This window comes from Peromyscus eremicus, chromosome 8a (assembly GCF_949786415.1).
Source record: "Peromyscus eremicus chromosome 8a, PerEre_H2_v1, whole genome shotgun sequence".
Taxonomy (NCBI): Eukaryota; Metazoa; Chordata; class Mammalia; order Rodentia; family Cricetidae; genus Peromyscus; species Peromyscus eremicus.
In genome coordinates, this window is record NC_081423.1 from 52,027,263 (window position 1) to 52,050,242 (window position 22,980).

The 22,980-nt window shown below is 48.3% G+C and overlaps 2 protein-coding genes and 1 long non-coding RNA gene across 4 annotated transcripts; 2 read left to right on the top strand and 1 right to left on the bottom strand.

Moving 5' to 3' along the window:
• Positions 1–9,671: 9,671 nt before the first annotated feature.
• On the bottom strand, positions 9,672–19,523 carry LOC131917241 (uncharacterized). Its single transcript, XR_009380641.1, has 2 exons — positions 19,170–19,523; positions 9,672–9,910 (listed from the first exon to the last, which is right to left on the bottom strand). It is a non-coding gene; the product is annotated as an uncharacterized LOC131917241 (long non-coding RNA).
• Positions 11,842–12,477, top strand: Rnf222 (ring finger protein 222). The gene has a single exon (XM_059270940.1). It carries the CDS (start codon positions 11,842–11,844, stop codon positions 12,475–12,477), a length of 636 nt encoding a protein of 211 aa, XP_059126923.1.
• Rpl26 (ribosomal protein L26) lies at positions 19,260–22,444 on the top strand. 2 transcript variants are annotated; one of them, XM_059270941.1, is made up of 4 exons: positions 19,260–19,372; positions 20,076–20,248; positions 21,181–21,321; positions 22,272–22,444. In XM_059270941.1, exons 2-4 carry the CDS (start codon positions 20,081–20,083, stop codon positions 22,398–22,400), a joined length of 438 nt encoding a protein of 145 aa, XP_059126924.1. In that variant the 5' UTR covers positions 19,260–19,372; positions 20,076–20,080; the 3' UTR covers positions 22,401–22,444. The 2 variants fall into 2 exon arrangements, with proteins under 2 accessions (XP_059126924.1, XP_059126925.1); XM_059270942.1 differs by lacking the exon at positions 19,260–19,372 and adding an exon at positions 19,611–19,740.
• The last annotated feature ends 536 nt before the right edge of the window (positions 22,445–22,980 follow it).

The window sequence follows — 22,980 nt, forward strand, 5'->3', positions numbered from 1 at the left end:
GTTTTGCCTACATGTATGTCTGTGTCAGGGTGCCGGGTCCCCTGGAACTGGATTTATAGACAGTTGTGAGCTGCCATGTGGATGCTGGGGTTTGAACCCAGGTCCTCTAGAAGAGCAGCCGGTGCTCTTAACCTCTGAGCCATCTCTCCAGCCCCAAGACCAAGATTTTTAATAGAAACATTTATTGCAGAGAAATTTTAAATAGGGACTAATCAGAAACAACCTGACCATCAGTCAACCTCAGATTAACTAATTACTGCAGTCTATTAAAAACCATGGCTGGGGGGCCAGAGAGATGGCTCAGCAGCACCAAAGAATCCAATCCCCTCTTCTGGCCTCAGTGGGTGCACACACACACACACACACACACACACACACACACACACACCAAGTCACACAGAAATAGGTACACTTAAATAAGAAAGTCAAATCATAAAACAATAAATAAAATAAACAGAAATAGGTACACTTAAATAACAAAATCAAATCATAAAACAATAAATAAAATAAAAATCATGGTTGAGGGTGTAGCCCAGAAACAGAGCCCTTGTGTGAATTTCAGCAGATTCCAAAGTCTATCCCCAGCTCTATGTTTTAAAAAAATTATTATTATATTATTATTATTATTATTATTATTATTATTATTTATTACATGTTCTCATATAGAACAGACTGGCCTTGAACTCACAGAGATCCCCCTGCCTCTACCTCCAGAGTGCTTGGGATTAAAAGTGTGCACCACCACTCCTGGCTACCATAAAACTTTTTAAATACAAAAGAAGGTCCAGGGAGACGGCCCAGCAGGCAAAGGCACTTGCTGACAAGCCTGAGGACCTGAGTTTGATCCCTAGGGTCCAACGTCAGATTCTCCACTTGCGCACTGTGGCATGTGCATCACACACACACACACACACACACACACACACACACACACACACACACAGAATGGGGCTAGAGAGATGGCTCAGTGGTTAGGAGGACTGGCTGCTCTTTCGGAGGAACCAGATGTGAACAGCAGTGCCCACAGCCATCTGCTACTCCAGTCCTGGGGATCAGATGCCCTCTTCTGGTCTCCATGGGCACTGCACACACACGGTGTACAGACATACTTGGGACACATAATTTTTTTTTATTTAGAAAAGAAAATTGGAGAAAGGGCTTGGCTTGCACAATGGCAGAGCTCTTGCAAAACACCCAAAAGGCTCTCAGCTCCCCGGTACCATAAAAATAAATAAACAATAAAACCTAAAATGAGGGTACAAAGGAATGTTTATTGGGATCACGTGACAACTGTTGAAAAAAAATGAGGTCTTAAAAGGATGTATACAATATGACCCCACTTCTCTTAAAAATAATTACATATTATCTGTGAGCATGTAATAGATAGTTATTTTAGCATAACAATATGTTATGTGCGGTTGTATTTTATCTTGGAAGAATAAACACCAAAATAGTAAGACCGGTTATCTGCAGAAGTGGCGTGCATCCTGTGTTTTTATTTTGTGTCTGTGTTTTTATGAATTTCCCACATTCATTTTCAATGTTGTACTATTTTTATCATTTTTTTTTTTTCGGTTTTTTGAGACAGGGTTTCTCTGTGTAGCTTTGCGCCTTTCCTGATATTTTTATCATTTTAAAAAAAGTTTTTTTTTAAAATACTGATCCTGTCCTTGACTCGGCCTGACCGGCTTCAGAAGCTGAGGCCTCTCAGCTGTCAAAGAACACTTAGGTTCTGGGGTGAGGAGTGATGACTATCTAAATCCTGCCCCAAAGGCAGCTTACCTCCCACTCTGTTTCCACTGCTCTGCTGCCACTCCAGCGTTCCTGAGGACAAACCTCACTGCGCTTGCTCCTACATCTGTCACTCACCCATCCCTGCACCTGCACTTGGGCATTTTGCTGGCAAGTGAGAGGCAGTCGGAGGGCAGAAAGCACAGGTAGCCCAGTTGAGCATCAGGAAGGCGGAAGGCGGCCCCACGCAGGTTAGCCATTAGCCTGCTCCCCCGTGCCCCACCCCTTGGGTCAGCCTCCTTCCCGGACACAGGCCTTCCTTGAGTTTCTCCTGGCATCCAAGCTGTTTTTGTCTTCTAGAGCTTCCCCGTCCCAAGGGTTCTCAGGTCAAGTATGTAAACCTGACCTTGGGCTCAGCCACGAGGAGTCCGGAAGTCGTCTTTGTTTGTGTTTGCTGTTCAAGACAGGGTCTCACCTTGTAGCCCAGACTGACCTTGAACTCCTGGTCCTTCCTGTGTCTGTCTCCCAAATGCTGGGGTTACAGACATGACTCGCCATGACCAAACTGAGTCTTACGCTCAGGGCTCTCAAGTAGTCCACATTCAGTCACGTGTCCAAGGCAGAGCATGCCAAGGTTTGTAGACCACGATTTTAGGTGGTAGCCACATGAACTTGTTTTTAACCTAAAAGTATGTGTTAATTTTACCATTTATTGAAAACAGAATTAGAATTGCAAACCTGAACTCCCAGGCTTGGTTGTAATGGCACTGATAGTTGGACTCCTCCAATGGAAGGCATTTCTAAGGCGCAGCTGCTTGTGTTGGGGATATTGAAAAGTATGTGTATTCTTAAGGTATGGATGCTAAGGATGAGGCATTGAAGTATAAAACAGAGCTCAACTTTTCTTTCTTTTCTTTTCTTTTCTTTTTTCTTTTTTTTTTTTTTTTTCAAGACAGGGTTTCTCTGTGTAGCCCTGGCTGTTCTGGAACTTGCTCTGTAGCCCAGGCTGGCCTTGAACTCACAGAACTCAGCTTGCCTCTGCCTCCCAAGCGCTGGGACTAAAGGTGTGCACCTCTAAAGCCAGTGAGGCTCGGTTTTGTGATTCGAAGATGGTGGTGGCAGTGGCCCGCTGGAGGCCTGGAAGTCAGGGAGAAAAGCAGCCGGAAGGGGGGCCCACGACAAAAGAGTGAGCTTCAGCTGCCGTAACTCAGGGTTAGGTGGCAGGCTCAACTCTTAAAAACTCAAGAACTGTGAAACTTCAGACACATGAGCTTTGCTCCCTGGTTACTGCATTTTGTTGTCAGGCCAGGCTGAGTGGGCTCAGGACGCAGCAGCTCCCTGGTTACTGCATTTTGTTGTCAGGCCAGGCTGAGTGGGCTCAGGACGCAGCAGCTCCCTGGTTACTGCACTTTGTTGTCAGGCCAGGCTGAGGAGTGGGCTCAGGACGCAGCAGAGGAGAGTCAGGGAGGAAAGCCTGTTCTGCCAGCTGTGCCGTTGTGCCTGGAGGAGCTGAGGCTGACCTCGAACCTTCGGCTTCCACCACGGAGTGCTGGGGTTGCAGATGTGTGCCAAGGTGTCTGGTTTTGTGCCCTGTTGAGGACTGAACCCAGGGCCTCTTGCACAGTAAGCAAGCACTCCTAACCAGCTACTCTACATCTCCGGCACCGTAAGACTTTTGATTATATTCCCGGGACTGAAATTGCTAGGTCATATGGTAATTCTACGTTTAAGCTTTGAGGAATCGCCACAGTGCCTTCCTTTTTTTTTTTTTTTTTTTTTTTTTTTTGGAGCTGAGGATCGAACCCAGGGCCTTGCGCTTGCTAGCTAAATCCCCAACTCTGTCACCACAGTGCTTTCCAGACACCATGCCATTTTACACTCCCTCCAGGAGGGCACAAGGGCCTCCAACTCCTAACACTTATTTTCTGAGGTTTATATCCGAACCTATAATGTGTGGTATGGCAATAGCCACGTTGGAGGACTGGGAAGGAACCCTAGCTGAATCCTCTGAATGTATTCTTTTGTCAACACTTATTTTGAAAAGCTTGGGATAGCAAAGTTGAAAGGTTCAGACAACGAGAATCCAGGTAGCCAAGGCCTGGACTCAACCATTAGTACACACTATTTTGCATGATCACAAATCTGCCCATCAATCCTTCTAATATTTAAAAACAAATGGCGCCGGGCGGTGGTGGTGCACGCCTTTAATCCCAGCACTCGGGAGGCAGAGCCAGGCGGATCTCTGTGAGTTCGAGGCCAGCCTGGGCTACCAAGTAAGTTCCAGGAAAAGGCGCAAAGCTACACAGAGAAACCCTGTCTCGAAAAACAAAAAAAATAAAATAAAATAAAATAATAAAAAATAAAAACAAATGAAGACTATAGCTTCCTGGGCCTCTCCTAACTTCTGCTGAGTCTTTCACAAGGGCCTGAAGCATTGTATTCTTAATCAGTTTTCCAGGGGATTTTGGCACTGGGGAACATCTGTCCAGATGTTCACCCCATGCAGACATTGTACCTGTAGTTAGCCAGTGGCCAGCCTGCTTATCTGGGATTCTTCCTCAGCCTGGAAGCCTGCTACCTTTACAAAAGTGTCTCTCCAAGAAGGGTGATTGTTGTTTGGGTCGGGTTCTCATGTAGCCCAGGCTGCCCCCAAACCTGTGATCCTCCTGCAGCCTCCTGAGCTCTAAGACTACAGGCACCACCACACCCTGCTTCTGAGGAAGGCCTTATCTCCTAGGAGCCAATAAAGTCTCCAGACTCCCCCACTCACGTCAGCACCTCAGAAACCCTGGAACAGGACATCCAATGCCGCTCCAGAATAGAATACAACTTTCCAGTGTGGCCGGTCCAGAGAAGAAATGCCTGCTTCCATCCCTCCAGAGCTGGAAATTCTGCTCCCACAGTTCAGGGTGCAGAGAAAACCAGGATATCTCAATACAGTGTTAGTTTGAACGGGCATTTTATCTACTACTCCAAGACCAGAGCATCCAGGCCACTGGAATCTGGAGATAGCCATGCCCCTTCGATTCCCTTCTTGCTATGTGATGATGATGGTGATGATGATGATGATGATGATGATGCTGTCAGCACTGACAGGACCCTACCACAGACCCATGTTGTTCCAGACACATGTGCATCATTCATTTTATTGCCCCAGTTCTATTAGAGTAGATGCCATTATCCCCATTTTTTATGAATGAAGCCACCAAGGTACAGACAGATCATGTTTCCCGGAGGAACATGGCATTTTCTCTTTAGTCACTACTAGGTATGGACACATGTAGTGCACCATGATAGAGTATGATAATAAGTATTTATCTATTAAGGGTCATCTTCAAAGTCAAGCTTCATAGCAGGCCAGGGGGAAATAGACTTAGGAGCTTCCTATCACTCTAAAAATCAGATAAGTAAGTTCAAGTCCAAGTCAGATCACACGGTCTGACTCAGTCCCCCCACCCCCACCCTGGAGCTGAGGACTGAACCCAGGGCCTTGTGCTTGCTAGGCAAGTGCTCTACCACTGAGCTAAATCCCCAACCCCGGGACTGGTACTTCTTAGGAACCCCCAGAAATCCCTAGACAGAGTTATAAGCCATACTGCTGAAGGATCTGAAAACTCTGCAGTTTTATCTGATGATTTTTTGGTGGTAGCACAAGGCTTTGAACCGAGGACCTCGGGAATGCTAAATAAACCCTCTACTGCTGAGCTCTATCCCCGGATGTTTTGATCTTTTTACTTGAAACAAGTTCTCACTAGATTGCCCAGGTTGGCCTGGAACTTACGATCTGTCTGTTTTAGAGTCTCAAGAATGCTGTACCACCAGACCCAACTAAATTCGGGTTCCAGATACTTATTTAGTTTCTAGTATAGGTGTGACTCTGGCAGACAGATAGATGACAAAAAGCATTTGGTGTCTATCTGAAAGCCAGATTTATCTAGGCATATTGTGATTTTATTTTCTAAATCTGGGACTCCCCGGGGCTCCCGGAAAAAGAGCATGAGAGACTACCACCACAGCTCTCCTGCCCAGATGTGTGTCCCTGGTGAAGTGACTAGATGCTCTGGAATGTCCTCGTCTGGGAGCAAGATGCCCCTGGAGACAGGACTGTGGCTGATGGGCAGAATGGTCACCCCATGAGCCACACATGCCTGGCTATGCTTTCTATCTAGTAACCTTTTTTTTTCCCCCCTTTCAGGAAGAAAAATAAATGGCTTTGGGAGACCTCCCGAGGGAACTGAGAGGGAATGTCCCCAAAATATTTTCCAGTTCCCTCACCCTTGATGTTTCTTTATTCTTGATTGTTTATGATCACAAAAGAAACGCACATTACTGGCTGGCAGGATGGGTTGGGAGTAAAGATGTTTGCCACACAAGCCCACACCTGCGTTCCATCCCCATGCCTGGGTAAAGATGAAAGGAACTCTATAAAGTCCCCTGAATGCCATATGCAAGTCATGGCACATGTGCCCTAACTCCCCCCTGAACCCCCCACCCCCACCCCGTCCAACACAACACACACATACACACAATAGTGCTAATGATTTTTAAAAGAGAGAGAGAGAGAACCAGTGAGATACTCAGCAGATAAGAGCACTCACCACCCACCAAGCTTGATGACCTCAGTGTGTCCTCTGGTCCCACACGGTGGAAGGAGAGAAGCCACGTCGTCCTGTCCTCTGTCCTCCACAAGTGCTCAGTGGCACCTACACCTCCCCCTCCAAAATTAAAAAGAAAGAAACAAAGACATATTCAGGGTAAAAAAAAAAAATCCCTTGAAAGATAACTCCTATTAGTAGTTTGATATGTCTCCTTTCAGATTTCTCCTTATAAACTTTGTCACGTATTAATCATTCCTACAGACAGTTCTGACACTTGAATCTTTGTCCCACAGTCTATGACTTCTGTGTATGTGCACATCACTGCTTTTTTTTTTTTTTTTTCCTGCCTCAATTTTTTTTTGGTTTTTCAAAACAGATGATCCTCCTGCCTCTGCCTCTCAAGTGCTGGGATTAAAGGTGAGCATCACCACGCCCAGCTTAACTTTTTTTTTTAGATTTATTCATTTTATTTTACATATGTGTGTTTTGCCTACACATACATATGTGCACTATGTGTGTGCTTAATGTCAACTGAGGTCAGAACAGGGCATCAAATGTCCTGGAACTGGAATTATAGATAGTTGAGAAACACCATGTGGGTCTGAGAACCAAAACTGGGTCCTCTTCGAGAGCAAGCTCTTAACCACGAGTCCCTACCTCAACTTTTAAAAAAGTGATGGGGGACAGAGTCTCATGTATCCCAGGCTGGATGACCTTGAACATGTGATCCTTCTGTCTCTACCCTCTGAGTGCTGGGATTACATGCAGGTTTATCCAGAGCTGGGAATCAAACCCAGGGCTTTGTGCACACTGAGCAAGCACTTTACCTACTGATCTTCATCCCCAGGCCCCTCGATACATTTTAATAACTTTTAATCTTCAATTGATATGTAAGTGTACACATGTAGGGGGTAGAGTGTGGGGCGTGGCATTTCAATCTTTAATGATTAGATCAGCGTGACTGGCATATCCATAAATTCAGATATAAATGATAAACCATTTCTCTGTGTTGAGAACATTCAAAACCCTCGACTAGTTATTATGAAATACATAATGTCATCAATGATAGTCATCCAAATTTACTTTTGAACATTCACAGTCATTCCCTCAAACCAGCTTGTGCCTGTTTATGATGGTAGTGGTTGATCTATCGGCACTCCAAGCCCCTCTGTTTAACGAATAACAGTCACACGTGGGCATACCAAACTTCGTGTAGGACTTTGGGTGTCACAGCCTACATAGGCTCTGACCTGTTGGCCCCTTTACTCTGTATAGGGTTAGAGATGGGGATCCCTATGTGTGATTTTCCCACCCTTAGATGGGGAGACCCCTGACCAGGGAAGCCCCGGTCAAAGGGACCCTGAGTAACTGCTTCCATGATGAGACCCTCTGACTCAGTCCAGGGCTCCTCAGCATCCTCGTTGGAATCACCTGACACCAGCAGCTGCCCAACCCCTGGCCTCAAACGGGTTGGGCAGCATTCACTTCCCTGCGCTGTCCTCCCGACCTGCTCAGTCATTAGGAAATGCCTCCACAGCCGGGACAGTGACAGCAGCTGTCAGCCCAGTGCCTCTGGGTGGCTCCATCTGCTCTGTGAAGACGGAAAGACGGACACCACTCAGGTACCAGTCAAAGGGTGTGCGGGTGGGGGTGGGGGGATTCTGGCTGGGGTGGAGGAAGGAGCGGGGCGATGCTGTGAACTGGAAAGATGTGCGAGAGAAGGGAGACAGAAAGCAAATTTGTGTGCTGCTTATGGGTGGGGAAGCAATCCGCTGAAACTGCCCGACTTGCACCAGGGCTCTGGGAGGGAACCTCAGGTGTCTAGAAGTAGCACTCTGTCTCGTGGGGGAGGGGGGTCCTTAGGTGGGTGACACCTGGTCCTCATCTCTATCCTGGAAATATGATGTCCCTGTAAAGAAGCATGGGTACAGGAGCTTCACGAGGTTGGCTCCCTTCAGCTAACCACTGTCTTCTCCTCCCTTCATGAATGGCTAGAGGGACAGCCTTGTATAGGGTCACTCAAGAAACGGGGGTAGTCACTTTTCTTCTGGGGCTGCATCATCTACTCAAGTCTGAAAGGTCCTCCATGGAGGCCTATCTGAACCCCAGTAGAGACAGCGATACATCCTATGGGCTGTCAAGCTAAGTCGTCCTGAGTTCGAGTCTTAGGTCTTCCCTATACTAGTATTAGGACTTTGACAAAGTTACTGCAGCCCTAAGCCTCAGGTTCCTCCTCTGTAAAATGGAGATAATTCCTACCTCCCAAACTTGTTGTCAGGATTCGGTGAGGAAGGGATTCGAAATGCCAAACATGTAATTAGTGGTCAATAAACGGCCGCTGTTATAATTATTTATTACTAACTCAACACTGGTCTCACTTTAGCCAGGAAGACTTCTCAGTCCTCCCCTTGCGCCGGGTTCCTAAGGCACCGGGGTGGATGTCTTTGGTATAGAATGCTTTCCAATGGTACTTAGCTAGCCTGTGCCCCCACTACAGCATGCTCCTAGTGTTGGTCTGTTGTGCTGTCTGTCCCACACCCCAGCTCTGAAGACAGAGTCAGGCCCCCTAGAGCATTCAGCATGGACAGCATGGGACGGAATGGAGAGAAAGGAGGAACTAAGGAGGGAGGGGCCAGGAAAACGCCGAGAACTGGAGTTGAGAGGATGGGGGACATGCACGGCCCAAGCATGAATGGTGTGGCTCTCCAGAGGCATGTGAATCTGAGATGTTCTGGTGTGTAACCCAGATGTCTTTGACACTCCCTGGACTGCCTCTTGACTTTTCCTAGAACTCAGAGAAGAAGCAAACTCCTCCTCCCCCAGCATGACTCCTGACTTGGCTAACATCTGTCTACTCACCCAGTCTATCTATCAACAGGGCCTAATAACGTTCTCTGCATCATCCACGAATCTTTCTTCTCTTCTCTCTTTCCGTCACTGCCAGGTGACCTTGAGTCACACACACGCCCCTCCCCATCTCTAAAGCTGAATATCCTAATTTAGAAAGCTAGAAGTTTTTACTAAACAATACTAAACCCTGTCTTCCTCCTCATATTCTTTAACTCACACTAGTTCTCTCGCCTACCTTGAACTCCATTTCTCAGTTATCCAAACAACTTATGTTACTGATCATCGATCCTTCTCTAAAAAAAATCTATTAAAAAAACACAACTCATACCCAAGCATGGTGGTCCATGCCTGAAACCAGTGAGTAGAGGCAGGAGGGACCAAGAGTCCAAGTCAGGCTTAGCTATAGAGTCTAGTTCCATGCCAACCCGGGCTACATGAGACCCTGTCTCCAAGAAACAAGAAAGAAAGAAAAAAAAAACTCATACATGTCCGTTAGGCTTCATGAAGGATTTTGTAATCTCTCTTTATCCCCAGTGTACAATCTCAGTATTTGGCAAATAGCTGTTGAAATCTGGTGGGTGGACAGATGGACGAATGAGCAGATGGAAGGAGTCGCCACTGTATCTCCTGGGGAGTTGGTTATACAGTGCAGAGGAACAGTTTGTGGTGGTGGTGTTGTTGTTGTTGTTGATCATCCTGATAGCAGCCTGTTCCGTTAAGACTTTGCCCATCTATAAGGAAACAAAGCGGAGAATTTGCTATCGCTGGCTGTCCTAACTCACCCCCTGCCCGTGGTGTCCCATCTGTTGTCATCTTGTCTGCTTATTCTACTTTGGGAAGAGCTGACCTTTGTCAAGGGGTGTGACTCTGCAAACAAGATCCGTGACAGGGGTCTCCAGGCCCCTCCAGGAGGAAAGAGAGGATGTGAGCTGTCTTGGCGCTGACATTATCCCTCGTCACTGAGCACTTACTGTGTGCCATGCTCTTCACTCACCAATGCCACCTCCAGTTGTGGGAGGAAGGGGGCACGCCTGTCCATCTCATCTTTCACTCGGTAGCCCTGACTGTCCTGGAACTCAGTATGTAAAAGGCATGGACCACCATGTCCAGCTCTCAGTCTCACTCTACAGAGAAACTGGGGCTCAGATGTTAACAGGGAGCAGTGGCTGTTGATAGATAATAATACAACAGAAAAGACATTCAACCCATTCTACCATCTGAGTGCTGGACTCCCATCTCCCAGCCTGGAGGCCACATTAGCCACCTTAGAGACCAAAGACACCTCCACGAAGATTTGGGACTGTTTCTATGGCTCCAGGTCCCATCACCACCACCACTACCCTTTAAAAAAATGTTTTAAATATTAATGCATTTTCAAGTCAACAAAGGGGATTTTTAACTCAACAAAGGGAGGGAAGTATGAGTGGTTCCAAAAAGATTTGTGATCTTTATCGATTCTTCCTCCCGGTAGCTAATCCTGTTCCTACCATGTCGTCTGTCAGACCTCAGGGCAGCCATGCAGTCCTCAGTGAACCTTGGTCCTTGTCACTGATGGTACCATGTATCAGTTAGAAGCATTTTGGTTCTTTCCCAAAAGGCTGTTCTGGATATGTTTAGGCTACACAGTTGTGATATCAGAGACACGTATACACATTGACATGGATTCACCACACATCCAAGCAGATGTTCCCCTTCAAAGTCACCCACAGTCCTGCTGAGACAGTTGCTCGGTCTCCCGTTTCCTCTCAGAGCGGTTTGAAACCCTCTGGGAACTTCAGAGTGACCCCATAGCTTTGATTTCAAACACTGTGTAGACTCTGACTGCTCATTTTTCACCAGATCAGACCTCAGTGATTCTGCCCATTTCCAAAACATCAGACACATCCTCCAAGAGTGAAAATCTCCTTTTACTGAGGCTGATCCGAATCTTCTGCCCACCTCTGGTCACCACGCAAGGAGAATCTGAAGAATGATTGGACGTGGCTGGTGTGTGACCACTCAGGGCCCAGCAGGCATCTGCATGTGTAAGTTCTGAGCTTTATTATTTTTTTAATTGCTTTATGGTTACTACTGCCACCGGAAACAGAATTGCGGAAGTGGAGATAGGAGGGATCCTAGCTCAGCCACAGATCAGCCAAGCCCCGCTGAGGGAGAAGCTTGAAGAATAGTACATGTAGTATGTAGTGTGGACCCAAACTAAACCCTGACTAGGGCTGCCTATGCATCTGGCCATGTATCTCCTCAGCCCCTATTTGCCCCGGGGGGGCCAGGTCAGTCCTTGAATCAGGAAGAGGTGAGGTGGTGACGTCAACAGTGCTTGTCATAGCTGTGGAGGCATCGGGTACTTCAGGTATTCATCCCACTCCACACACTTCCTACCCAAGCCTAGCACTGTTGGGATCTTTCCTGTTTCCTGCTGCCAGCCCCAGGAGAACCTGCACAACCCCTCTATGGATCCTGGGCCCTACGTCTTAGTTTGACCCAGGTAGGCCTCCAAGGAGAGCCAGAAAAGAGTGGGAGAAAGCAACAGGAGAAAGAACGGGTGGAGAGGGGATGTGAGCGGGAGTCAGGAAGGGAGGGAAAGAAGGAGAAACTCCCAGATGTTCACAGCCTTTCCTTCTCCCTCCCGTCCCCAGCTGAAGCCTGCTGCCTTTGAGGGGCCATGTCAGAAGGGGAGAGCAAGGACAGTTCGGGCAGCGAGTGCCCTGTGTGCTACGAGAAGTTCCGGGATCTGGAGGGCGCCAGCCGGACCCTGAGCTGCGGCCATGTGTTCTGCCACGACTGCTTGGTCAAGTACCTGCTCTCCACCCGGGTGGATGGACAGGTGCAGAGGACTATTGTCTGCCCCATCTGCCGCTACGTCACCTTCCTCAGCAAGAAGAGCTCCCGCTGGCCCTCCATGCTGGACAAGAGCTCACAGACCCTGACCGTGCCCGTGGGCCTGCCCTCCATGCCCTCACCGGACCGTGGGGGCCACACAAACCCCCTGGCTGTCTCCCAGCAGGTCTGGAGACAATCGCCAAGCCAGGGGACTCAGCTCCCCCTGGACCTGCTGCCCACCCTGCCCCGAGAGTCACAGATCTTCATCATCAGCCGCCATGGGATGCCACTGGGGGAACAGGACAGTGTGCTGCCCCGACGCAGCCTGGCGGAGATCTCCGAGGCGTCCCCAGCTCCCAGCGCCACCCGCTCCTTCTGCTGCAGGTCTCGGGCCCTTCTGCTCATCACCCTCATCGCCGTGGTGGCCGTGGTAGCTGCCATCCTGCCCTGGGTGCTGCTGGTGAGGAAGCAGGCTTGAGCGGCGGCATGCAGAGAACAGAGGAGCGAGGCCCGGCCTCGAAGCTGTGCTGCGTGCTGCGCAGGCCATGGCTTGGGAGAGGGTGGAGGGTCCCAGTGCAGCCCTGGTACAGGCAAGCTCCCAAGGGAGGTGCTAGGCTCAGAGTGGGTGGGGCTAACTTGGAAGTTTAAGGGCTTTGTCTCCGGCCTTTCCATCCCTTGTCAGCGAGGGCTTTGGGATGCAGAGCGGCAGAGATCCTCCTAGGCTAGCACTGAACCGAGCAGCTGACTCCCCGGGTGTGGCCTCATGAGACTCCCCAGTAAGCACCCCTTCTCTAGGCTGGAACTAAGCAAGCTAGAAGGTGGGTGGCCACTGCCCTCCTCTAGGGTTACAGACTTTACCTGCCAAGCAACCAAGCTAAAGCCAGGTAGACCTTCTAGGTATAAGGAAGTTCTGCTGACCGGCCCTGCCAGGTGGGGCCCCATGGAAGGCCTCTTCCAGGCCAGGACTCCCTCCCCCAGAGCATTCTCTACTGTGCTCTCAGGCACAAACAGAAGTTGATACAGGGTCCCAACTCCAGTTTCCCGGCCCCTTAGCCCCAAATATGACCCTCAAGCATCGCGCTGCTAAGTCTTCTTGTCTCCAATCCACCATCTTGAAAGGTCTTCTTTGAGGGAGAAGATGATCTCAGGACGGGGGAGGGAGGTGAGGGGCAACAGAAAAAGGGGTTTCTGGGTAGTCAAGATCACAACAGGGGACGTCGTGAAAGAGGCCACGGCTGGCAGAACGGCCACAGAGGCGGGGTTTCTGCAAACCTGCTCCTGCCCACAGAGCAGACCTGGTTTTGAGTCTTGGGGTTCTCAAGGGTAAAATAAAAGGCAAGGGGTGGAGGGGACGCCCTACAGGTGAGACTTGAGTCAGCTGAGAGCTATGTGAGCAAATTAACCCCTGGGGGCTCCCGCCTCCCTCCTGCCAAGTCCACCTCCTCATGACCCAACCTCTCATTAGAGGCCACACCAGCTGGGCCAGTTTCCCAGGTGGATTCTCCAGGGCTGAGCTGGGTGAGGAAGGGTGGGGAAGAAAACAGCTGTGCTCCTCAGCGACACTGCTGTCTCAACAAATGCTGAGGGCCAGGCGCCGCAGGACGGAGTGGCTGGGTACCTCACTGATGAAGCCTATAAGGAAAGCCTCAGAGTGGGTCCTCTCTTGAGGAAGCTAGTCCCTTCTGACCGAAAACAACAGGGACCTCCAGCTACTGTCACAAATAGGAGAGGGTTGGCATTCAGGGTGTGCCAGTAGCTAAGCCCATCTGCCACTTATACCCTTCTCCTCAGAAGTTTACTGTCTGTGTGGAAAGAAAGAACTCTTATCTAGTTCTCCGATGTCTGCATGGTTGACATTTGGGGACCATTAGGGAAGCGGCGGCTCATCCTACAGGGGATGTCTGTGACAAAGCAGGGCTGCTTTAGGGTACTCACCAGCTGCTTCGTATGCCTTTTAAGACTAGAGAACACAGGTGCTGTGTGCATGTGGAGGGAACACGTAGATTGTGGGAGGTGGACAATATTTATTCCAGAAACAAAAGGAACATGACCTTGCAGTCTTGGGAGTTGGCGTCCACCTCGGCAGGCTATGCTAACCAGTGTCATGAGCTTCTAGGGAACTGATTCAAGGCCTGTCAGATTCTGTCGTGTTTGCCGAGTCTTTTCCAAATTACCTGTGATGTTTTCATATTGTTCGGCTGCCACTTGTAGAAGCTACTTCTTTCGTTTTCAACAAATGGTCTAAAGCTATTTTTAAAATAAAAGTATATATTTTCTCAGAGTCCAGAGGCTTTGCAATGTGTATAGACTCGTGAATGATTCTCTAGACTGAATATTCAGATCCAAAAACCCCTGGGACACTGACACTCACTTGTAAAAGAAATGGAAATCAAAACCAATGGCCTCTGTTTACCAGTTATCTTATTAAATCCTGCTCTGCCAGTGAGTGAGGCTGGGGGTGGCGGCAGCAGATGAATTGGTGGTGGGAATGAATATTTGTAAAGCCTTATCAAATGAAATCTGACACATATCACTCAATTTCCACTTTGGCCCAGCAATGTGTGTTCTAGAAATGTGTCTTCTTGGTCCAGCTGTCTAGATGGGTGGTGGCTTACACACAATGCTATATAATTGTGGTTGTATTTGTAGTAACAAAGGGTAAGAAATACCCGAAGTGATCATCAACAGCCACGTGTTATTAACCTTGAGGTCCAGGGCCTGCAGTCCTAAAGAGGCAAGCCAGGCACAGGACACTGGGTCCTGGACACTATGATTTATGTGGAAAGGGAAATAAATAAATATATTCCAGCCGTACGGTGGCACACACCTTTAATCCCAGCACTTGGGAGGCAGAGGCAGGTGGATCTCTGTGAGTTCCAGGACAGCCTGGTCTACAGAGTGAGTTCCAGGACAGCCAGGACTGTTATACCAAGGTTTCTATTACACCAAGAAACCTTGTCTCGAAAAAACAAAACATAAAACAAAACAAAATCCTGCTTGTTTATATGTGCATTACCTGGGGAAAATAGAAAAAGAAAAAAGAAAAGAAAACAACTGATACAATGATTAATCATGGAAAGGGATGAGAAATTGACGGGATGGAAGACCTCACTTTGTCTTTTATGATTTTGGACTTCTAAGTCAAGCAAATGTTTATTCAGAACCTGAATAGAGGGCTGAGAGGATAGCTCAGTGGTAGAGAAAGTGCTTAGCAGGAGATTGACCCTGGGTTCAATACCTATCACCAAAAAGAAAGAAAAATAAATAAAATACAATTGAAAAATAATCAATGCTAAAGATAGTCTTTAGTGAACACTCCTCTTTCCCAGATGGGAGACCATCTCAAGAATATTTGAGGGCCGGAGAAATGGCTCTTACTGTTCTTCCAGAATACATGATCCCCAGCACCCACACAGTGGTTCACAGTCGTCGGTAACTCCAACTCCAGGGGATTTGATGCCCTCTTCTGGTCTCCATGGGCACTAGACATACCATGTGATGTACACTGCATACATGCAGGCCAAACACTCATACACTACATTAATAAGATTGTAAAGTGGAGCCAGAGAGACGGCACAGCAGTTAAGAGCAATGGCTCCTCTTCTGGAAGACCCAGATTCAACTTCCAGCACCCACAAGGCTGCTCACAACCATCTAGAACTCCAGTCCCAGGGCATCCAACACCCTCTTCAGGTCTCCACAGGCACCAGGCATGCACATGTTGCATAAACATATATGTGCAGGCAAAACATATAGTGGGTAGCCATTCCAGCTTTGATCTGGAATTTCCAACCCCCATTGAGGCTTCGGTAACTGTCACGCCTACAAGGCGGGGCCAAGAGAGGGTCCTGAAGACTCGAGATCCGGATGCGTGGGCTCTCTTGGTTCCTGGACCCTGGACACTGGTGGTAGACCGAGCAGAGTTCTCCAGAGAACACCGCCGGACTGCGCCACGCCTTTCCCTGACTCTGTAACCTATCCATTCACTTGTAAGTTACCCCACAAAATAAACCTCCCTTTTAACTGCGTGGAATGGCCTTAATAATTTCACCAATAATATACACATAAAATAAATATTTAAAATTACAAATAACTTTAAAAAGAACACTTGAGACCTGCCAAAGCACTGGTCCTATGGTTTAAGAGTGTCGGGTACTCGCTCTGTAGGGCTGCTTCGTCTGATTTGGACACATGACGTCTTCTCATAACAGGTACCAAGAAGTACAGAAAATGTTTCATCTTGCCGGTGTTCCTAAATTCTTGTGGATTTCTTTGGGTCCCATCATTCAATATGTTTGGTTTGTTTATTTGTTTGTTTGTTTTGGTTTTTCGAGACAGGGCTTCTTTGTGTTGCCTTAGCTGTCCTGGAACTCGCTCTGTAGACCAGGTTAGCCTCCAACTCACAAGAGATCCACCTGCCTCTGCCTCCTGAGTGCTGGGATTAAAGGCGTCCGCAGCCGCCGCCGCCACCACCACACCACACCACCCCCCACCCCGGTTTCAATGTGTTTGCCTTGATCCCTCTTTCTCTTCTTTTCCTTATTTTCCTAAATTTGTATCACTTTAGCAACTATCTTGGGAAAAGTAGCTGCTTAAAGAACAGGAAGATAAAATTTGGCGGATAAATAGACAGACCATAGAACTTGCTTCCCCAGCTTGACTGTCCAGAAACAATGAAAAGGTGACCTCCAGACACTTTCCTGCACCCTACCTCAGGTGAACTGACCGTTGCTGTATTTCCTACAGACACCGCATCCCGTCTTCTTCCTGGGACCATTGTGTCATGTCTCTTTGCTGCCTTGTGTCTCCTCCTTCTGGGCAAAGTGCTCCTTCGGGGGAGGCTAGAGCTTACAGAACTGGGCACAGAATTTAGTAAATAGTGAGCGCTACATAAAAGATAAGAGCTACATAAAAAGTAAGATTTGTGTAATGCATATCCGCACAATGAATATGGTGCCTTGGTGTCCAGAAAAACACGCATAGTTCAATTTCGGTGTGAAATCTGGATAAAAATCCCTGCTTCGATGCATCTCAGCTTTACAAAGACCTGCTTCAAAATGATCCTAGAGCATCAATTTAAAGGATCTTTTTGGTCCAGGAAGGAGGAGAAGACAGAAGGTGGAGCCAGGACACCAACAGGCACTGGCTGTGATAAGCAGACGGACTCTAAGACTGTACCTGGGCTCCTGGCAATTTGCATCTCTGTGCAGATCACAGAGATCCGCCTGGCTCTGCCTCCTGAGTGCTGGGATTAAAGGCGTGCGCCACCACCGCCCAGCTCTTCCTGAAAGCAAGCTAGTGAGTCTGAAAAGGAGGAAGGGCAGGAGCTGTGGGCATTCCCTAAGGCCCCAGAACCGGGGGGCTTCTCTCTAAATGCCTCTTTCTTTAGCCACAGAACCTAGTTCCTGGAAAAAAAAAAAAAGCCATCTCACCTCCTTGCCTCATCCTTTCCCTCAAGCTATCTCACTGCGTCGTGCAGCTAATTTTAGCATTCTTCAAAACTCAGTCAGGAATCTCTGTGAGTTCGAGGCCAGCCTGGGCTACCAAGTGAGTTCCAGGAAAGGCGCAAAGCTACACAGAGAAACCCTGTCTCGAAAAAACAAAAACAAAAACAAAAACAAAAAAAAAAAAAAACTCAGTCAGGAATCTCTGTGAGTTCGAGGCCAGCCTGGGCTACCAAGTGAGTTACAGGAAAAGCGCAAAGCTACACAGAGAAACCCTGTCTCGAAAAACAAAACAAAACAAAACAAAAAACAAACAAACAAAAACCTCAGTCAGGGCTGGCCTCACCCAGGAAGTCTGCCTGACCCCAGAGCTAAGGGCAGCTGGCTCCAGTTACCTGTGACCCTGAACTTGTTGCTTCCCATATCTATCTAACTCTTGGATCATGACTTCCTGCAAGAACAAATCTGGAATTATCTTGTCACTCCGTGGCTCAAGGCTGGCCCATGAAGGGCATGCACTCAGCATTTGTTGACTGGAATTGCTGGTTTTGTTCAGTTTTTTTCCTTTTCTTTCTTTTGTTTTGTTCCGTTTTGTTTTTTTTTTTTTTGTTTTCGAGACCAGGTTTCTCTGTGTAGCCCTGACCATCCTGGAATTCACTTTGTAGACCAGGCTGGACTCAGACTCAGAGATCCACCTGCCTCTGCCTCCCGGGTGCTGGGATTAAAGGTGTGCACCACCACTGCCCAGTTTCCAAATTTTCAATTACATATAAAATTGGGGCTCCTTCCTTTACAGAATATTTGATAGCACAACTATTTTTAAATCATGAAAATACATGACTCTACTTTGAACCCTCAAAGGTGTGGTTTCTCTCTCTTCAACTTGACAGGAGGATCCTACAAAAGAAGCCATATAGTTTCCAGAGTTGCCTGGGGAGCCAGCCTACCGGTTCTGCTGTAAATCATAGGTCCTTCCTCTCATGGCTCTGTGGCTCAGTTACCTAATCTGTACGCTGAGGACAATACACCCGCATCAGCATAAAGACGTTAGTAATGTAAAGGGCGTAGAAGCGTGTGCCTAGCATTCAGTAAGTTCCCTGTGTCTTATGAAATGTGTACCTCCTGTCAGTATGACACCTATATTATTCATTCAACAGAAACCGATGCCTCAGAATCCATCTGCAAGGAAGCGGACCCCCTTGCCCTGCCTCCACCCGATCTGGAACTGAGAGCAGGAGGAAGTGTTTTGTAGTTGTAGTTTTAAAGAGTACACTAGTCTGCACTGACAGCGCTCCCGTGTCTGTTTCCTTAAGTGTGATCTGAACCAGCACCTTGGCATCCTTAGCGAGCCAAGCTCTAGTTCCGACCATCCAGGTGGGGGACGATCGCAGTCTCGGAGAAAGACCCAGAGCCGTCAGAACCTACCCAGATATGGGGACGGAGGGCTGGAGCTAATTATAAGGACTAACTCCTTGGCCAAGCCCACGCCTTTGGGATGGTGAGTGCCAAGTCACCTAGGTAACCGTCTGGCCAAGGTCCCAGAGCCACTTGGCGGCTAACTAGGACTTGCGCTTTCCCGGTTGGGGGGACGCCCGGCACCCAGAAGTGTAAGGTTGGGATCGTCCAGGTCCACTATCTTCTCCATCTTCCCGGCCTACGAACCCCAAGCAGCCCTCTCCAACCCCCGGGCACTTCCTTCTCCAGGGACTCAGCCGAGCACCCACACCTCGAACGGATGACACCGGGACCGCTCGCAGTTCCCCTCCGAGCCGCTAGGCGACGCTGACCTTCCATTCCTAGTTTCCTCTTCTCGCTCAACCTCCTCTCCCTGCTCGTCCTGAGACTCTCGCGAGATCTCTCGTCAACTTACAGAACCGGAAGTCGGGTAGAGACCTCTTTCCTTTTGCGGCCATCGCTGGATCGTAGCCGGTGAGTGTTTGGCGGGTCGTCGCGGGTCATCCGCTGCCATCCGCGCTTAGGCAGCGAGGCTTTCTGTCCCGGGGCCCCGAGACGGCCTTGCTGGCCCGACGTCAGCCAGGGAGCCGTGCGGGATGAGCTCAGCCTGTGTCCTCGCCGGGGACCGCGGGGCTGGAGAGGGGCGGGGGACAGACCCGTGGGCCCGAAGGCCGCCGGGGGCCGGTGGAGACGGAGTCAGTTAGTTAGTTAGTCCTCTCGCCGCCTGGAAGGGTTTGCGGATGCGCGATCTGCCCCCGTTCCCAGGCTCAGGTGGGGAGCCCCGGTGTCGGTTCGCTTTGGACGGGCAAAGTGCACTCACACTCGGGCCCGTAAATGGGAAGGTAAGAGGCCGACTCCTCCCAAAACTTCAGCTGTGTGCAAAGTTAAGTTGTCGGCGTGCTTTGTCCCAATGAAGAGGTTTTTTTAAAGTGCGACCCCCACGAGACACTTGAGGTTTGAGATAACTGTGCTCCTGATGGCAGTTTCCACTCTGAAAGGAAAAAAAAAAATCCTTGTAAAGCTAAGACTTGGAGGTGGCGGGGTCTGATGGAGTAACCGAACGTGGCATCTTCCAGTGGACGCTTTCTACTTTCGAAATGGAATTGATGCTGCTTGGGGAACCGGTTGAGGTGTGAGGCATTCATGGGTCTCTGGGGTTTTGTTGTTGTTGTTTTAGCCAAAATGAAGTTCAATCCCTTTGTGACTTCGGACCGAAGCAAGAACCGCAAACGGCATTTCAATGCACCTTCTCACATTCGGAGGAAGATCATGTCTTCCCCCCTTTCCAAAGAGCTGAGGCAGAAGTACAATGTTCGGTCTATGCCCATTCGAAAGGATGATGAAGTTCAGGTATGAATCCTTGCTTAGTGAGTTTTAGTAGAATTTTCCAATTATTGGTCGGAGAAAAAAAGGAATCAGACAATTCGTCCACTGTCTCTTCAGTGAGCAAACATAAGGCCACAGGAACGATTCCCTATCTTTCGTTTAATCGTGTCTGCATTTAGGTTTGGAAGAGTTGCTTTTTGGTTCCCACCTCAACTCTTACTGTAACTGTTCTGGCAGCTAATGTCCTAATCAATGTGAGGGGTTTCTATTCTCTGGTAAATTGGAAAGTTGTGTGAAAATTTTCTGTAGGTATCATTTGCAACTAGTGACTGGTAAATTCTGGCAGTCCCTAAAACTTTTCAACAGTACTATTCATGAGGTTAATGCCCATTCAAATAAAATGACACAATTTCCCAGGCATGATCAGTATGGGCTGAAAACAGCCATGGGTCTCTGCCTTGTTAATTCCAGACTTGCCAGTAGACCTTGGAAACAGTCTGGACTACCTGTGCAAAAAAGCCAGAGTGGGCTCTTACCTTTGCTAAAGCCAGGTGGCCTGGTGTGTTTTCATTCTTTCCAGACCAAAGGGTTTAGGGTTGGAGATTTAGTTAGTAGTGTTTACCTAGTATGTGCAATTCCTGGATTTGAGCCCTAATAACATCCCCCACCCCCAAAAAGGAAAATATGTGGACCTGTTAAAGGTGAGCGGTTTAGCCAGGTGTGGTGGTGCACTGCTTTAATCCCAGCACTTGGGATGCAGAGGCAGGCGATTCTTTGTGAGTTTGAGGCCAGCCTGGTCTACAGAGCGAGTTCCAAGACAGGCAGGGCTGTTACATAGAGGAACCCTGTCTCAAAAAGGCAAAAGGGTGGGGGAAGGTGAGCAGATGGGTTCAGATGTTCTGGTTTACACCATGAAACTCTTGATCTTTATCACGTATTTTTTAACTTGCATTCAGGTTGTCCGAGGACACTACAAAGGCCAGCAGATTGGCAAAGTGGTTCAAGTGTACAGGAAGAAATACGTCATCTACATTGAACGAGTGCAGCGAGAAAAGGCTAACGGCACAACCGTCCATGTGGGCATCCACCCCAGCAAAGTAGGTGTTTTGGAGAGGAAAGGAAACCGTAGCACTTGGGGTGCTTTTTTATGGGGCTCCCTGGTGTGGCCCTTTGCTGGGTGTGCTGGAATGTGTCTTAAAGCAATGCTGTAGTTCTGAAATTTGGGGTTACTGAGACCTTCAGAAATCAGTGTCCTTGAAGTCTGAGAAATGAGATGAGTAGAGCTTCAGCCCTGATTGATGGTGCGTGTCCATCAATAGAACTGAGTGAGCAGTAGCCGGTTTCTAACACCCTTACGACGTGGGTTAAGCCACCAGTGTTGGAAAGCAACCTAAAGCTGAGGTTGTAATCCCGTAAACTGGTTGTGTCTAAGCCAAAATAGAGCATCTCATAATAGATACTTTTCCTAGACTTCATGCCAGTTATCCCAAATTTGTGATTGGAATCTTTAATGTATAGGTAATGAACACAGTGACCACCTAATACCGAGTATTAGGGCTTAGGCTTTAGTGCTAAGATGTAATTAAGACCTCCATGTCAGTATTGAAGTTGTGCCACGTTTTCTTTTCCCTTCCCCACCACATAGTGCACTGCACTGTCAATATACACACGTGGGTCTGTTGGTCGGCTCTGCAGCCCAGCACATCACCTCTTGGGGGGGTGTCTCTTATCAGCAAGAACATTGTAGCAGACTCCAACCCTATTTTTTGCCTCCCACTGACTTGGTTTTCAGGCTTACAAACACAGTGGCCAGTTCTTGGTCTTTTGTCCTTAGTGCAGTGTTGATACAGTGGGTCTTTGGCTTCTCTCACTCCAGTCTGGACTGGAGATAGAGGCTAGTGGTGCCAGCCCTGAGCCTCTGTTCCAAAACTGATCACTTGCAGAATTTTCAAAAGGCATCCACCGCCTAATCGGAATGGAAATGGGATGGGACCTCTAGTTGGGCCTAGGTAATTGCTTAAAGCTTCAGGTGGTTTCTTTTCTGCAGGTGGTTATCACCAGGCTAAAGCTGGACAAAGACCGCAAAAAGATCCTGGAAAGGAAAGCCAAGTCTCGACAAGTCGGAAAGGAGAAGGGCAAATACAAGGAGGAAACGATTGAGAAGATGCAGGAGTAGGGATGTGTCCTACACAGCTTTCATTAAAGACTGCTTAAATAGTCCTGGTTTGTGTGGTGTTTTGAAAGGTACCTTGTTGCTCGTGGCTTATTCTGCTGTCAGTCTTTGGATCTGGAAAGGACAGCCACCCTCACATGGCTTGACCCCAAACATTACTATGTGAGGGTGTTTTGCTTTTGTATTTGTCAAATGTATTAGGCCTCAGCATCTTGGGGTGGATTGTATCCTGAGGGGCTTATTGAGCAGGTTTACAGGAATGGCCAGTTGAGAACACTACCAATGGGCTAGTGTCTGATTAAAGTACATTTTACTTTGGGGTAGGGACATACTTCATGGTGCATGTATGGAGGTCAGAGTAGTTCTCCCATCTTGAGAGTCCAGAGATGGTCAGGCTTGGGGGGTGGATACCATCTCTCGCGGGCCTAAACTACTTAAAATTCACTGAGGGAAGGAAAAATACAAGATTTACCCTTGTGGCTCTTGTCTGTGCATGTATGTGCACCACATGCCTTGGTGGCCAGAAGAGGGCATCAGATCCCCTTTAGCCAAATGTGAGTGCCCAGAAGAGAACTTCCTCTGG